Below are 13,163 nucleotides of genomic sequence, written 5' to 3'. Positions count from 1 at the left end.
GGTATGTGCTGGAACCTCTAAACGAGTTCTCCAGTGACAAAATTTGGCCCCTGTTTCCAAGCAAAGGTCTGAGAACTGTTCTGAAGGGCGGGCAGGATGCGTCCAGGAGGGATGTCCATGACACTGACAGAGGAAAGTAGGCATGAGGTTGAAAACAGGTACACAGCGCTTCAAACACAAAGTCTGCCAAGTGTGGTGGCGCACGCGCCTGCAATCCCAGCACCCAGGAGACTGAGGCAGGGGATTGTGAATTTGAGGCCAATATAGACAATATAGAAAAGGCTTGTCTTGAGAAAAAAATAAAAAGAAGTTACACTTGGGAAGCAGAGGCAGGCGGATCCCTGAGAGTTTGAGGCCAGTCTGGTCAGCGTAGTAAGGACCAGCCAGCTGGTGGTACATGATGAGACCCTGTCTCAAAGAACAGCCAAACCAACAATAAGATCCCAAGTGGTTATTTTAAAATACAGCATTTTCATGACTGCAAGTAAGACAAGACCCTATAAAGAGTGATGGAGTGGGCAGAGCCACCAGCCATTTCTCAGAAACCCCAGAGCTCCTCCTCCTCCTGTGGGGTTTCTCACTTGGGACTGGAGCAGGGGCTGGGTGTGTCTGTCACTCACCCTGGAGCCTTGCAGGTGTTTCACAATGGGGATTAGCCCTGGTAGCCAGTTAAGAGAGAAGAGCAAAGGAGAATCTGAGGCAGCAGGGCCACAATGACATTAGCAGGGGCCTGGGGTCTGTGCATAGGACACCCACATGTATAAGACAGGACTTGGGGCTGCAGAGTCAGCTCAGTGGTTAAGAGCACTTGCTGTTGAGAAAGACCTTGGTTCAATTCCCAGCACCTACATGGAGGCTCACCATCTCCTCAGGCAGCCTCACACATGTGGTACACAGATGTACACACAGGCAAAACACTCGTACACATAAAATCAAATACAAAAACCTAGGAGAGAAGCCTGGACTCACCAACAATGATGTGCAGAGCAGACGTCTCTGCATCGTTTGTGCCCACTGTTGAGTAACACACACAATCTGTGGACCCTGCAAAAAGGACAGGAAAGCCCTTAGTGCTAATGGAACTGTCCAAAACTGTAGCTGACTTCCAGCCAGCTGATTCTGTCCTTCTCTGGCCCTGGAACAGCTGGAGAGTAAAAAGAATCCACTCAAAAAATGAAGGTTGAAAATACTAAAAACGGCCTTCTGGTCATGTTGCACAGCTCTGTAAAGTGGCCTGCAGCATACCCAGACACAGAGACGGCCCTGAACCCTCTTGCAGCTTCTAAGACGTGTCTGCAATGCAGGCAGCCACTTCCCTCTCTTGTAAAGCTCTGGAAGGTATGTGGCCCTGCCCACCTCTACATAGCTGCTTGCAGTGCCTCACAGCCTCCCCTAGCCCTTAAGAACAAAGGGAGTCCTACACAGAGCACAGTCACGGGGAAGTACACGGCAGACCAAGTGAACTGTGAAGGTCTTAGTTCTTATTGTCAACTTGGCACAACCTACACAAGCTGGGAAAGAGACTGCCTCGATCAGATTGACCTGCGGCCATGTCTGGGAGGACTCGGCCCACTGTGGGTGGTGTCATCCTAGACAGATGGACCTGGGCTGTATAAGAACGCTAGCTGAGCATGAGCCAATGGGCAAGCTAGTTAGCAGCACTCGTGGTTTCTGTTTCCAGCCCTGCTTGAGTGAGCACCTGCCCTGACTTTCCGTAGTGATGGACTAGGACCTGGAAGAGCAAGATGAACAAGCCCTTTCCTCCCTTAGCTACTCTTGGTGATGGTGTTTTACCACAGTACCAGAGAATTAACTAGAACCAGAGCCTGAGATGACCCCAGCTTTGCTGGAGCACCGTCCCTCTTCTGCTGGGAGCACAGAGGAGGGAGTCGCACCCCCAGGCCCCTGGCACCACCTTCCTTGCTCAGCCTAACCAGCGCCTCGCCTAGCCAGGGGTAACCATGACCGCACTGACTGATCAGTTCCCTCCTACCTCTCCTTGACTTCAAGGTCAGGAGACAAAGGTGTCCAGCAGCTCTTGTCCACCACGACCACCCCCATCCCTGTTGCATTGCCCTGCAGTCCCCACTGTGACATCAAGCGAGAATCTGCTGCCTGCCTGCTGCTCAGCACGGGAGCTGTCACCTGACTGCAACAGTTGGGCAGAAGTCAGAGCTGAGTTAGCACCACGAGAGTATTTGACCAAAGAAATTCATTTTGTGCTTTAACGAAGTGAAAGAAACATCAGGCTTTTGAAGCAGCTGGACCCTGTGGAGGTGACACGAAGCCACCGCTTCAGATTTCATCCCTAGGACAGGCGGGTCACACGTCCGCTTGCTGTTCCTCTGTGAAGAGGCTGGATGTGGCTACAAAGGCTTTCATTCACCACCCTATTGATACGGCCAGGCACGACCTTGGCATTAAGGGTCAGGCTGAAAAAAATGATGTCTGCTCACAGTAACCCTTGGATCCCCTACGCACTGGATGGTGGCAGTTCTCTGACTGCTTAGTCTACAGGCCAGCAGCCAACTGGAGCTCACAGTCCTGGTGGCACAGGAAAGATCCAGTTTTGGGCACGGCCCCTGCTAAGCAGAGGTCAGTTCCCTGAGCTTCTTTGAATAACATCACATGTTACTCATGTGGCAACTTCCATAGAATCAGGAGCTTCGCTGTGGTCCCATAGGTCACTCTGATGGCCACAGAATGACTTTTAAGGGACCTGCTAACAGTAAGGGCTCTCATCTTTGACTAGGAAACTAACTGGCATTCCTCAGGGTCTCTCGGCCAGCTTGCCTTCATCTCAGAGGACTGGGTCTTTGGCGAGCATGCTCATCAAGCCTGCCGATGAAGCTCCTCCCTCAGGCACAGCTAATGTCCCTCCAAAGCTTTTCCCCAAAGTGCCCTCAGACACACTGAGGAGTGTGCTTTCCCAATCTCCCCAGCTCTCAATCCAGTCAAGGTAAAAGTCAAGATCATCACACTGTGTTTTCTAAGAACTAGGAACTTTCTAGAAAGGCATTTAGCACACCAAGCCAGACAGACACCCTCAGGACACAGTCTAGCCCCCACATCTTCCTCCCATAGTGGGCAAAGTCCTGTCCTGGCTTCTGTCACCGCCTCCCCATCTGGGTCCCCTCCTGAGGTCCCAGGACTCCTGGGCAGATTCCTTCAGCCTTCACCAGCTCCAGATCCCAGCTCTCAGGTCAATTAGAAGCCATGTCTAACAGACAGCCACCCCCAAAACCTGTCTCTGTCTCCAGGTGCCAGGTACCTCCTGACTCCAGGCTAGCAGCACACTGGCCCCCAGCTGTTGGCAGGGACTGTCCTATGTGCTGCTGGACTCTCAGAGCACCGGGATAAGGGTCTTCCCAGACACTCAGTCATCTTCTTTCTACTATTCATAGCTTATCTCACAGAAAGGAGTGTAGTAATGAGAAATTATAAAAATCACTTAAAAAACAAACAGGGAAACAGGATCTAATGTTACCTAGGCTGAACTACTATGTAACAGAGGATAATCTCAAACTCCTGACCCTCTTCTCTGCCTCTTGATTGTGGAACCACAATTTAAATGAAGGATGAACCAGGAATGACATCTCCCTACTTGAAGCCTAATCCTAGGGAAGCTTTACTAATGAAGAAGGTTGGGGTATGGCCTTATGAGTGGAGATGCCTGTGGCTGTGCATGGAGATGTCTTCCTAACGACAACAGTGATGAGAAAGTCATACGTGTGCCATACCTGCAGGGATGATGCCAATCCTGAGGGTGCTGGGCACCAGCACGGCTCTGGGGTGATTGGGGTCAATGCCAGCACTTTGTTGCGTCCTCCCAATCAACCCGTGCAGCACCTCGCTGAACATACCATCCCCGCCGACACACACGATGCTGCAGGAGGAACACAGGTCCGTCAAGCCCACTAGTCCTCTGCTTGGAGCAGCTGGGAGCCTCAAGCACTGGGGACAGCATGCAAGACTGGCCTGTCATGTTCGAGACCAGCCTGGTCTACAAGAGCTAGTTCCAGGACAGGCTCCAAAACCACAGAGAAACCCTGTCTCGAAAAAAAAAAAAAAAAAAAAAAAAAAAAAAAAAGACTGGCCTGTCAGACACCTGGAAACTGGGCACCTGAACCACTCCCTATTCGATGAGGTCCTGCCAGCCTGTTTATTCTCCTTTCTCAAACAACAGGCTTCTTCACAGACCCTGGCTTCCCTGCTAGAGATGTAACATTTTGGTGGTTTCTAAGCAGAGGGTATATGTGTGCCCAGCCCTGGTCAGCCATCATGGATAACCTATGGTTTGGGGGCTGCAGAGAGGGCTCAGTGATCAAGACCATGTACTGTTCTTCCAGAGGACGTGGGTTCAATTCCCAGCACCCACACGGCAGCTCATAACTATCTATAACTCCAATTCCAGGGAATCTGATTCCCTGTTCTGCCCTCCATGGACCAGGCACAAACATGGTACACACATTTACATATACGTAAGCAAACCACTATTTACATAAAATACAAAATTAAAAAATTAAATGAAACTATAGCTTGACCTGGGTAGCTTAGTGGCAAAGCACTTGCCAAGCACACAAACACCCTGGTTTAGTGCCCAGCACTGCAAAAGTAAAGATTAAAAGTTAAAAAGCAGAGTATTGAGATTCAGGCTGCTGAGCATGAATACGACCCCAGTGGAGGGGCATTTCTACCACATGCCCCCTAGTCAGGGGATGGCATGCAGTGTCCTCTTCTCTCGATCCAGTTGGGTGGCCTTGCTGTGCCCAGCAGTGGGCCTCAGATGCGAGGGGAACAGCTCCTATTGTCAACCCTCAGCTCTGGGCCCATCTTGGGAACTCAGAAAACGGGAGGAGAGGGGACTGAGTGAAAGCCAGGTAACATAAGTGGGGTCAGGGAAGCTAAGCGGGGAAGAGGGTGTGGGCAGGACAGGTCTTTACAGTGTGCTGTCTGGTGCGGAGGGTGGCTACAGAGTGGCATGGAGAAGTGTGGGCATGTGTGTGGAGGGCACATGTCCTGTGACATGGAGGGAAGGCCAAGGCCACGCTCACAGTTCAAGGCAACCCAAGAGCTCCCACAGGGTAGGTCAGGGATAGCATTCACTCACCCATCATAGCCGTCTGTGTTGATCTCATATAAGGTCTCCTTGGCTTGATTGGCATGCTCAGTAACTGTGGGGGAAATATTACACGGGACCATTCATCTTCACATCCTGGAACCCGTGTTTAAGCTAATTGCCAACTGATGCTCTTTTATGAGAGGAAGTCCCTCCTCAGACTCACCTCACCCCCCTTACAAAAGAGTAGGGAGTGCGGCAGCCTCCGTGGGAATCAGCCATCTTAGGGTCCGTTCCGCCTGCCGCCCTTTGCACTTGTCAACACGGACTTATTTTTAACTTATGTGCATGCGTGTCTGCCTACATGTATGTATGAGGACCATGTGTAAGTGGTGCCGACAGAAGAGGTCAGTGAATCCCTCCAGAAAGTGTTACAGGTGGTTGTGAGCTGCTGTGTGGGTGCTGGGAATTGAACCCTGGTCCTCTGCAAGAGCAGCCAGTACTCTAACCACTGAGTCATCCCAACAAATGATTTCTTTGACAGCCATAGAATACGTGCAGCCTCTGTTACACTTATTCCTTAATCTACAAGTTACTTTAAACTTCTTAGAATACACCAGAATGTAAGAAGAAGATAAGGCAGGGGCAGCTGGAGAGATGGCTCAGAGGTTAAGAGCACTGGCTGCTCTTCCAGAGATTCTGGGTTCAATTCCCAGCAACAACAGGGTGGCTCACAACCATTCTTAATCTGTAAGAAGGTGCCCTCTCCTGACATGTAGGCAGAACACTGTACACATAATAAATGTATCTTTTAAAAAAAAGAAGATAAGGCTAGCTCACAGTCCTTGTACTTAGTGTGATAAAGCAAAATTGTTAGTGACATTTACTGCTCACAATCTTTTTTTTGTTTGTTTTTGTTTTTCAAGACTGGGTTTCTCTGTGTGACAGCTCTGGCTCTGTAGACCAGGCTGGCCTTGAACTCACAGAGATCCACCTGCCTCTGCCTCCCCAGTGCTGAGATTAAAGGTGTGTACCACCTGGCTATCACAATTTTTCGTGGTTCAGAATCCTCTGAAAAGGCCCCTTTAAGCTGCTGTCTCCTGTTCCTCTGGATTTACCAGGATTCCATGTTCACATCTCCTGTTGGGGGCATCAGCATTGTTTCTAGCATCCTGCTACCGTGAAGCATGCTGGGACACCCGAGGGCCTCAGTCTTGGTGTGTATCTGACTGTACTCAGACTTGGGGAACATGGGATATTGGGATAACTTTTTCATTTTTTAGACTTTTGAATTGTATTGCTAATTAGTTTTTTCTGGATGCAGAGTCTTACTGTGAGACCAGGCAGGCCTCCAACACCTAGTCCTCCTGCTTCAGCCTCCCGAGTGCTGGGCTCACAGCCAGGGCCAGCTGCACTAAGTGTCTTGCTAACAGGGTTATATCAAGCCCCTGAAGGCCAGCAGGAGCAGTGGCCCATGTCTGCCTCCCGCTCTGAAGCCAGCACCGCACTGATGACAGACTGCTAGGACATGGTCTTAAGTCAGGGTGTGTAAAGTGACCCATGCTGTGACATTCTGGGACAGTCATTGCTCCTATCTTTCCCTGCAAGGACTTCCTACTGTCCAACTCTGCTCTTTAATCTCCTTGCTGTTCCTGTGAGCACTTGACCGGCTGAGTACATTAAGGGCATTATTTCTTTTGCAGTCTTCCAACTAAGAGTTTAAAAACTGCAACTGAATTTGAAATGATCAGTTAGGCCTAAGTCCCCCTCCAGTGCTGACATGTGAGTCCCTCTCAGGCTGGCCTCTGCATACTTGTCCTGGTGCCCAATACACTTACTGATGATTTCGGTGGTGATGGACGCCAAGGTGAACAGAGGTGCCACTTTTTTTTCATAGATGCGCTTGCCCTGCCCTTTCCCTCCAAAAGGGTTGATAAATACCAGCAAGTGCTTTGGTCTCGAAGCTGCAAAACAACATCCATACCAGTCAACGGCCAATCGCAATGGGTGCAAGAAATTCAAACTCAGTTAGTGCGCTATTGGTGAAGAGCAAATGGGTTCTGACACAGAATTCGTGGTCATCAAAGGAGAAAGGCGACCAGCTGCTGGGATGAGGGTGGGGCTGTGCACACGTGGGGCCTCAGCAAGGTCGCTGTCCTGGCCAAGTCTCATGGGCATGAGCATAGATGCCTCCGTCTGCCCATGGGAAGGACAAGGCTTTTGAAAACAAGAATGAGATGAGAATAGAGAGGGGCAGGAAGAGAGGAAGACAGACACACAGACAGATGAAACAACTGGATGGAAGATGGGAAGGGAGGCTCCCACAGCATCCTAGGCCTGGCTTCAGCCCTTCCCTCAGTTCCGGCCAGTTGCCTTGGTGTTGTGAATATTGTTATTACTATGGAAGGATGTGTTCCATTTGCTTATGTTGCAGAATATTTCTTTAACCATGTGAAGGTGTGCTGCATTTGTTTATGCTGCATAAAAACATTCTGGGCCAGCCTGGGGTACATGAGATCTACTCTCAAAATAAACAAGAAAAAGCAAACAAATGCAAAAGGAAGAAACTTAAAATATGTCTGCTTCAGATTTTATTATTTCTAGGTGTCTCAGAAAAGCTAAGTACAGGGCCAAGGAGATGGTTCAATAAACTTTTCACTGTGTATACATGAGGCCCTGAGCTCTGAGTCTCCGCACCCACAGAAAAGCCAAGTGAAGTACCAGGCATGGTGGTACATGCCTTTGATCCAAGCACTTGGGAGGCACAGGTTCGAGGCTAGCCTGGTCTACTATCTATAGTAAGTTTCAGGTTAGCCTGGGTCTACTATCTATAATGAGTTCCAGGCTAACCTGGTCTACTATCTACAGTAAGTTACAGGACAGAATAGCCAGGGCTATGTAGAGAAACTCTGTCTCAAAAAACAAAACAAAGCAAAAAAGCCAGGTGGAGTCCCAGAGTTGGAAAGGCAGAAATAGGAGGATTGCTGGGGCCGGCCGGCCGGCCAGTCTAGTCAAATCATTGAGCTCCAGAGGAAAAACCCTGATCTGAAGTCAGCCTCTGGCCTCCATACACATGCACACACAAATAGACAAATGCCTTCCTACTAAGAATTCCCGGGCCTATACAGTTTCTCCACTGAAGTCCCTCGAACAACTTAAGAAACCCAGTCTCCATTGTGTGCGACCCTTTCCAAGGGACAGGAAGAGAAGCATTTCTGAGTGATTCCTAAGAAGTCACTGCGACCTCTGAGGGATGTCAGACAGGGATGTTACATGAAAGGAAGCCACAAGTCTGCTTCTCCCGAAACCTAGGTGAGAACCCCTAAATGAGGCATCAGGAAGTCAGATGTAGTGACACAGAATGGGGGTGAAGATCACAGGCAAGATGGCTGCTCGAGCAGGACAAGCATTCATAACCAGACCCTTAGCATGTTTTACTAGCAGTCCTTAAACCCAACGCCTGTGACCAAACAAACGTCAAACAAGGCCAACTCAGAAAACTAGGTTTCTTAGAGAGAATTCCTCAATGTGATGAAGCTGATAGAGCCCTATGTTCCCTGTGGTATATCCATCCCCAAAGTCAGACTGAGACATCAGAGTTTGCTGTCTCAGCTTGTGTGAAAAGAAATAGGAGAGAGGTGATTGATACCAGCCTTAGAACTAATAAGCAGATATGACAAGGAGAATCGTAAACTTCTATTGATTATCTATACACAGGCAATAAAAAGAAAGGAAGGGAGGAGAAAGAAAGAGAGGGGAGGAAGGAGGGAAGGAAGGAGGGAGGGAGGGAGGAAAGAAGATCAATTTGTGGGCCAGATGTGGTCCTTCATACCTATAATCCTAACCCTTAAGAGGCTGAGGCAGGAGGATAATGAATTTGAAGCCACCTTAACTACAGAGTGAGGACTCTCGCCAGAGAACACACAACTGGCCTATGAAAACATATGAACATATTTCTCAAGCATCAGAGAAATGTAGATTAATACCATAATATAAAGCAACTAATCCCTGCCACACAGGCTTCCGAGCCGGTGGAAAGGACTCAGTGGTGGGTGTGTGAAGAGGGACCCTGGGTAGTGTCCACAGTCCAGTCCTCAGCACACTCTAGACAGATGCCACAGGCACACAGTGTCACATGCAGGGATGGTCTCTCCACTGTTATCCAGGCTGGCCCAGAGGAAGTCACGAAGATGGGCCTCGGCAGGGAACAACTGCACCATCAGGGCCGTGGATGCTGAGCAGCCACAAGAATGAACAACCACAGCCACCCAGGATAAAGGGGCGTGGTTTGCATTCGCGGTGTCCTTCTCAAAGCCAGCTGATGTTTGATGCTGTTTTATTCAAACTTATGAAGCGGGAAAACAAACAAAAGCAAGTCTAGTTTTTTGGAGGTCATGGCCATGGTGACCTCCGGGAAGAAGTGAGGCCTGGGGACTGACTGACTGTCCTGCCAGCCCTGAGTGTTGTTACATATGCTGAGAGTGAAAACACATTCAGAACACAACCACTTCTCTGGCTTATCCCAATAAAACCAGGGATTAATGGGTGGCCATTAAGATCTTGCAGAAGACTGGGGTTCAGCTCCCAGCACCCACATAGCTCAGTTCCAGGGGATCCAACACTTTTTTCTGGCCACCATGGGCACTGTGCACAAATGTTATGCACACATAAATGGAGTCAAAGTGCTCATATACATAAGATAAAAATTTTAAAAAATTAAAAAATACTTTAAGGGGCTAGGGTTGGGGCTATGGTTTAGAGCACTCGCTGCTCATGCCGAGGACCTGGCTGCAGTCTCCAGCACTGACAAAGTAGCTCACAACTCCAAATCTGGGGGGTCCGACACTTTCTTCTGACCTCCTTGAGCACCAGGCGTGCACATGGTGTACACACCTACAAGCAGGCAAAACGTTCACACACACACAAAATAGAGTAAGTATGAAGAGAATTTTAACTGCACTGAACACCTGGGGAGATGGTGCACTCAGTAAAGAGCTTTCAAAGCAGGCACCAGGATCAGTTCAATCGCCAGCATCCACGGTCATAGTTGGTACACACCCATGCAAACCCTGGGCTGAGGGGAGACAAGCGGACCCCTGGGGACCAGCCAGCCTAGCCTACCTATTCGATGAGTGGCAGGCCCCTGAGAGACACTGTCTCAAAATACAAGTTGGAAGATGAATGAGGAATAACGCCTAAGAGGGGTTAGGCAGGCAGGCAGGCAGGCAGGCAGGCACATGCGTGCAAGAAACAACAGAGCTCGAAGCTAAAACTAGAGCAGCTGAGAGCAGAGACTGCTTGCTGTTTGCTGGCTGTGGGGGATTCCTGTGCGCTATAGAGGAGTAATAAATCTCCAGTATTCCAGGGGAGTCTGAGCCTGCAGGATCAAGCCTGACTAATGACTCTCAGTCTCATGGAAACAAGACACCAGGCACCTGGTGGGAGGCGGGCCAAGCAGGGAGCAAGGGTGGGGTGGGGTGGGGATGGGGTATATGAATGTGGTGAGGGGGAAGAGTCTGGAGGCCAGTGGAGAAAGTTGAAGAAACTGAGGCAGCACAGAAGGTAGTAGCTAAGGGACAGAAACTTGGGGTGATCTTAAAAAGAGCAAAAGGTGGGGAACTCCAGTACCAGGGAAAAAAACAGAATTCAGAAAAACAGTTCTGGGGCTAGAGAGATGATGGCTCAGAGGTTAAGAGCACTGGCTACACTTCCAGAAGTCCTGAGTTCAATTCCCAGCAACCACAGGTGGCTCACAACAATCTGTAATGAGGTCTGGTGCCCTCTTCTGGCCTGTAGCCATACATGCAGGCAGAAAACTATACATAATAAATAAATAAATAAATAAATCTTTTAAAAAAAAAACAAAAAAGATAAACAGTTTTAATCACCCTCAGGTAATTGAGAGATGTGCTTCATGACTAGGTCTGGGAGTTGAGCAGTTTCAAATACTTTATAACCCAATTCTCCCCTCTCCTCTCCCTCACCTGCCCTTTTATTATGTACGTGTGGAAATAAGAGGAGACAACTTAAAGGAACTGGTCATCTCTTTCTGGTTTATAGGCTCTGGAGATGGAAGTGAGGTTGTCAGGCTTGGTGGCAAGTGGCCGTTCCTTCTATCTTTCGTTTTTCAGTGCTTTGAGACGGTCTCACTGTGCAGTCCGGGCCGGTCTGGAATTTGAAATCCCCCTGCCTGCCTCCCAGGTGCTGGAATTACAGGCATGTGCCACCATGCTGGTCTTTTATTATTTACTTTAATTTTTTTATTCGCTTTTTATTCCTTTATTTAGTATGAGTTTGTGCATGTGCTCAAGGGTGAGCACACTCGAGTGCGCATACGGAATGTGTGGAGGTCAGAGCACAGCTTAAAGGATTTGGTTCTCTCCTTCCACCACAGAGGTCCTGGGGATTGAACTCGGGTCTGTGTGTTGGGAGTAAGTGCCTTTGCCCACTGAACCATCTCACTGGGCCTATAATATAAATTTTTTTAAAATGCTTATGTACAACATTGAACCTATAGAATAGGTTTTGGGTTTTTGTTTTTGTTGGTTTGGTTTTCCAAGACAGTTTTTCTATAGCTTTGGAGCCTGTCCTGGAATTAGCTCTTATAGACCAGGCTGGCCTCGAACTCAGAGAGATCCGCCCACCTCTGCCTCCCGAGTGCTGGGATTAAAGCTGTGCACCACCACTGCCCGGCTGAATAGTTTTAACCTTTGTACATGAGGTTATAATATGACCCAGTGTGACAGGTGCAAAAAGAACAGGATGCCATGTTCAAGGTGACAGAGAAAGAGTCCCTTAGCACAAACTAACCAGGCATTGGGCTCTGCTGCATTTCAGAGGTCACACCCCCAGAAGGTAAGAGGTAGTTCCCCCACATCCTGCCCACTCCTCATTTGCAGCTGGAATGTATGTGCCTCCACTCTGCTTATAGAGAAAGAAACTGAGGCTTTGGGGCCTGAGGGATTTGTCTCAGTTCCCCTGCTCATGAGCAGGGGCTGCGCCACTACTCCGGCTGTGGCGTCTACACACTTCTCCTCCACTGTGGCCCTCTACCTCACAAACATAAAAACAAATCAAAGGGAGCCATCACGTCCACCTGGGTCAGGTCACTGAGTCCCGCGTGCCACCACAGCTGTGCTGCCTGGCAACAAATCCGAAAGCTCGCGCACGTACTCAGGCTCTCCAGCAGCTCACGAAGGGTGTGCAGCCACAGGTGACACAGCTGCTCATCGGCACTCCAGAAGGTCACCTGTGCCGCCTTCCAGCGGTGATGGCGCGCTCGCTTCACACAGTGGACTGTATAGAAAGCAACACAGGTTAGCCAGGCCGACAGCCACGGCAGTGAGACCTCGCGAGCTGCAGCACCCTAGGTGTTCCTGGTCTCCCATTGTCATCTCACGGCAGGAGTGCCGGGATCACCAAGCAACCATCTTGGGGAGTTCAGCTGGGAACCCTTGCAAAAGATCCGCCTCCTCCTCCCTCCGCAGCTGGGCTAGTTGAGTTTACACCCACTATATAGAGGCTCGGATTAGGGCAAGAAGTTCTCATCTGATTACCCAGTCGGGCTCTACCACCTGGCAGGGCAGCCCGAGGCCAGGGGGTGGGGCTAGAATATATAGAGGCAGGGAAATTACAGCTGGGCATCGTCTATGTGGCTAGCGGGAAGTCCTCACCACGGCTGGGTGAGGTTTTCCAAGGCCTACTGGGGGAGAGGTACCCACACCCCTGTAAGTAACCCCTCACCTATGTTCTATAAAGAATCTCAATAAAGTCATTGGTTTCCTCAGAGTGACCTTTGGTGCTAAGCTGCCTGTGTTTGTCCTTGGGATCTCGGGAGGAGGGAGAATTTTAGCAACACATGGCAATCACTTTATATTCTGAGCCACCTCCCCAGCCCAGAAAGAAGATGTGAATCATCGCTATCAGTAAATCTATGGGTCTGGAGAGATGGCTCAGGGGTTAAGAGCACTAGCTGCTCTTCCAAAGGTCCTGAGTTCAATTCCCAGCAACCACATGGTAGCTCACAACCATCTGTAATGAGATCTGGCGCCCTCTTCTGGTTTGCAGGCATACATGCAGACAGAACACTATATACGTAATTAAT

At 49.4% G+C, this 13,163-nt stretch overlaps 1 protein-coding gene across 1 annotated transcript in view; it reads right to left on the bottom strand.

The window, feature by feature from the left end:
- Positions 1-13,163, bottom strand: part of Cerk (ceramide kinase) — a 43,379-nt gene that overhangs the window by 10,522 nt on the left and 19,694 nt on the right. Inside the window, exons 3-7 of the mRNA XM_041672092.1 lie at positions 12,233-12,355; positions 6,898-7,023; positions 5,111-5,174; positions 3,741-3,886; positions 970-1,044 (exon numbers count right to left, since the gene is read on the bottom strand). Of these exons, the coding sequence (XP_041528026.1) occupies positions 970-1,044; positions 3,741-3,886; positions 5,111-5,174; positions 6,898-7,023; positions 12,233-12,355 (534 nt within the window). The remainder of the gene's footprint in view (positions 1-969; positions 1,045-3,740; positions 3,887-5,110; positions 5,175-6,897; positions 7,024-12,232; positions 12,356-13,163) is intronic.

This window comes from Microtus oregoni, unplaced genomic scaffold (assembly GCF_018167655.1).
Source record: "Microtus oregoni isolate MIOR12 unplaced genomic scaffold, Mior012 000022F_ref0000154, whole genome shotgun sequence".
Classification (NCBI taxonomy): domain Eukaryota; kingdom Metazoa; phylum Chordata; class Mammalia; order Rodentia; family Cricetidae; genus Microtus; species Microtus oregoni.
Note: the sequence above shows the minus strand (reverse complement) of the source record. Positions and strands in the feature narration are given on the sequence as shown.